Raw genomic sequence first — 2,817 nt, 5'->3', positions numbered from 1 at the left:
CGTACATGTGACAGCTGTGATATGAATGACACTTTTATGACACCGTTTACATTTACGTTTCATTGCATCATAATGAGGATACTATGTACACGAAGGGTGTGAAATAAAAAACCATACCTATTCACATTCCGACTAATTACGTTTCATATCTACAGTAGACTCTCTCTTATCCGGTCTTCACTTTAACCAACCACATTTTCGTTACGACTTAATTTTCAAATGAAATAAAAGAACAAAGCTGAAAGTGTAAAGAATTTAACTGAAGAGTTCTGTTCTTGCAATCGAATATTATGATTCAATCTTTTTTATCACTTTTCAAGGTTAGGTTAGGCTCAGTTTCTACGAGCGAATACGGTGCACTGTAATGATCCTATAATTTCTTAATTTTTTAACTGTGTTTTATATGTAAATGATATAAATAATATTAGGCACATATTTTCGGATTAACCGACTATTCGTCGGTCCCGTAGGGACCTACTAACCCTCGCACGGCGGTGTCTGGGTCCGTTCGGACCCGAGTACGTTGCAACCGATCCCCACTGATAGAAGTCACTTGTTTACGTCGAGGAAATTCATAAAATAAATTGCGGTAACGATAAGAACCTCGTGCAAACGCAAATCGTAATAGTTATTACGGGTCCGAACGGACCCAAGCACCGTCTTTCGAGGGTTAAGATGGAATCTACTGCATCCCACTACCATTAGTTTAAATCATCTCACCTGGTACAAAGAGTTTCCCGTGATGTAAGCGGCAATGTAGTGCGAGCCGAAGTGCTTGATAAATCGCACTACACTGGCGGTATCTCCAACGGTAACGTTCTCCGTTTCCCGGAGTACAGCTTCGTCGAGGATCATCGTTTCCGCGGTACCAGACAGCTTCTGGCTCTCCCGGAACCTGGCCACGCGTACCAGCACGTAACAATGCTCTCCCGTGATGAAAGAAGCGCTGATACCTAAATGACGTGCTATGGCTGCTTTGGACCAGCTACCAGTGAACGCACGCCACGGCCTCTCTAACCTCTCGAACGTAAAGTCCCGGAAGTAGGCCTGCAGAAGCTGGCGGATATTGTCGCAGAATTCCATGTGAAAGTCACCGTTGAACACAGTGGCTGCCTGTTGATGAGATCTACTCGCGACAGCGACGGGATTTCTGAAAACGTCTAACGTCGGCTCCCTGAAGATCCATGTGTCCGTGTCATTTCTAGGGATCACTCTCATGCTGATGCTCAGATAGCCGTAACGGCTGAAGATGTTCACGGCGCCGCCGAGACGCGGCCTCTGCGACCCGTTGCCGAGTTGCACGCTCGCCAACAACGCGACCGTCCACGCCAGGAGCAAGAATCGCGTGCGCGACCACATTTCTCGCGGCTGCCTGCGGCGAAACCACCTGGAACACGAGATGAGATTGCTGTGAGATTGCTACAGCTGGCTACAGGGTTGCTGTAGTTATTGTGTATATACGGTAACCTTCGCGGAACACGATTGTTCCGTGCGACGAGGTATTGAAACGGCGTTCAAGGGAATTATGGTGGGATGGAGGAAGTGGGATGCTGGGAATGGTTTATGATATGAACGAGGGAGTATGTGGTAGCGGTAAATTTCGGTTTTTAAGATGTTTTGGGGCATCGTGGAATTTAACTCTTTGCACTCGAGAGGCGACTAAGTATTTACCATTAGAGGCAACTCTAACGATGATATTTTCTAAGACAACAGGTCTATGGACCTCCGTGAATTGTTCACTATATGTTTAGAGATCTCAGCAGTGAAATAGTTCGAAAGAACCAGCTTCTGATAAAAATATTAGTTTTAAAAAATTACATTAATTTTTGCTACTTCCTTATAGAAAAAAGGATATAGAGTGCTGGGAGTACTTTATACGAGGGAAAATTGTGACAGTGGTAAATTTCAATTTTTGAGAAGTTTTGAGACATTTTAAGGAATCTTTTAATGAAGAAAGCAAAATGCTGGGAATACTTTATGTAATAGCGGTAAATTTTCATTTTTAGGTGATTTTAGGACGTAGTATAATTTTTTAAAAATATCCAGAATTGAAGTAAGCTGTAGGGTTGCTATAGTTGTGTATAGCAACCTTCGTGGAACGCGTCTGTTCCATAGGATGAGACGTTAGAACGGTGTTGAAGGTGTAAGAAACGGAATAGCGGTAAATTTCTGTTTTCCAGACATTTTGAAACGTCCTATAGTTAAAAAAGCAAAGATCCAAGAATTGAAGTAGCTTTTTCATATTTGAATACTGAAATGGAAAAACCATTTCACCAATCCAATGGTGACAATTGAATTCAGAAAAAAAATCACTTTCTAGTATCGCAATTGTCGGAAGCGCTAAAAATATCCACATCCATTGAAGTGAAACGTAAGAGGATTGTAATTAAGCGTTTAGCGGGTACCTGACCCGGCCGCTTTTCGCTTGCAACTTCTTCGCGGATTCTTGACGTTCCCCCGGAGTGGTTTGCTAATTGCTGTTTCTTAGATTGCTGACTTTCGCTCAAATTCTAACATTGTAGAGTTGTGGGATCGTAAAACTTGTTTTACTGGAGTATGAAAGTTGCCTTTTCGAGCACTCTGTCGTTAGTGACTCCTTTCGATATTCTTTCTTATAAACCCACTGTACCAAAATTCTTTTACACCATCAATTATTGTTTCTTGAAAATTAACTTCATAAAAATATTTAAAAAAAATGGACCAACTACACTTGCATCAGTAAAACGTCACATTAAAATCAAAAACAAAAATGAAACCTACTGTACTAATCTTTAAGATCTACAAGATGAGAGAATCTCCTCTAAGAATGAATTACCT

The 2,817-nt window shown here is 41.6% G+C and overlaps 1 protein-coding gene across 1 annotated transcript in view; it reads right to left on the bottom strand.

Annotated features, from left to right (window-relative positions):
- LOC108571597 (torso-like protein) overlaps nt 1-1,359 on the bottom strand; it is a 2,531-nt gene extending 1,172 nt beyond the window's left edge. The window contains exon 1 of the mRNA XM_017933672.1: nt 721-1,359. Within this exon, the coding sequence (XP_017789161.1) occupies nt 721-1,359 (639 nt within the window). The remainder of the gene's footprint in view (nt 1-720) is intronic.
- Nucleotides 1,360-2,817: the final 1,458 nt, after the last annotated feature.

Source organism: Habropoda laboriosa, unplaced genomic scaffold (genome assembly GCF_001263275.1).
Source record: "Habropoda laboriosa isolate 0110345459 unplaced genomic scaffold, ASM126327v1 scaffold40, whole genome shotgun sequence".
Taxonomy (NCBI): domain Eukaryota; kingdom Metazoa; phylum Arthropoda; class Insecta; order Hymenoptera; family Apidae; genus Habropoda; species Habropoda laboriosa.
This window is presented reverse-complemented; position numbering and strand designations above follow the sequence as displayed.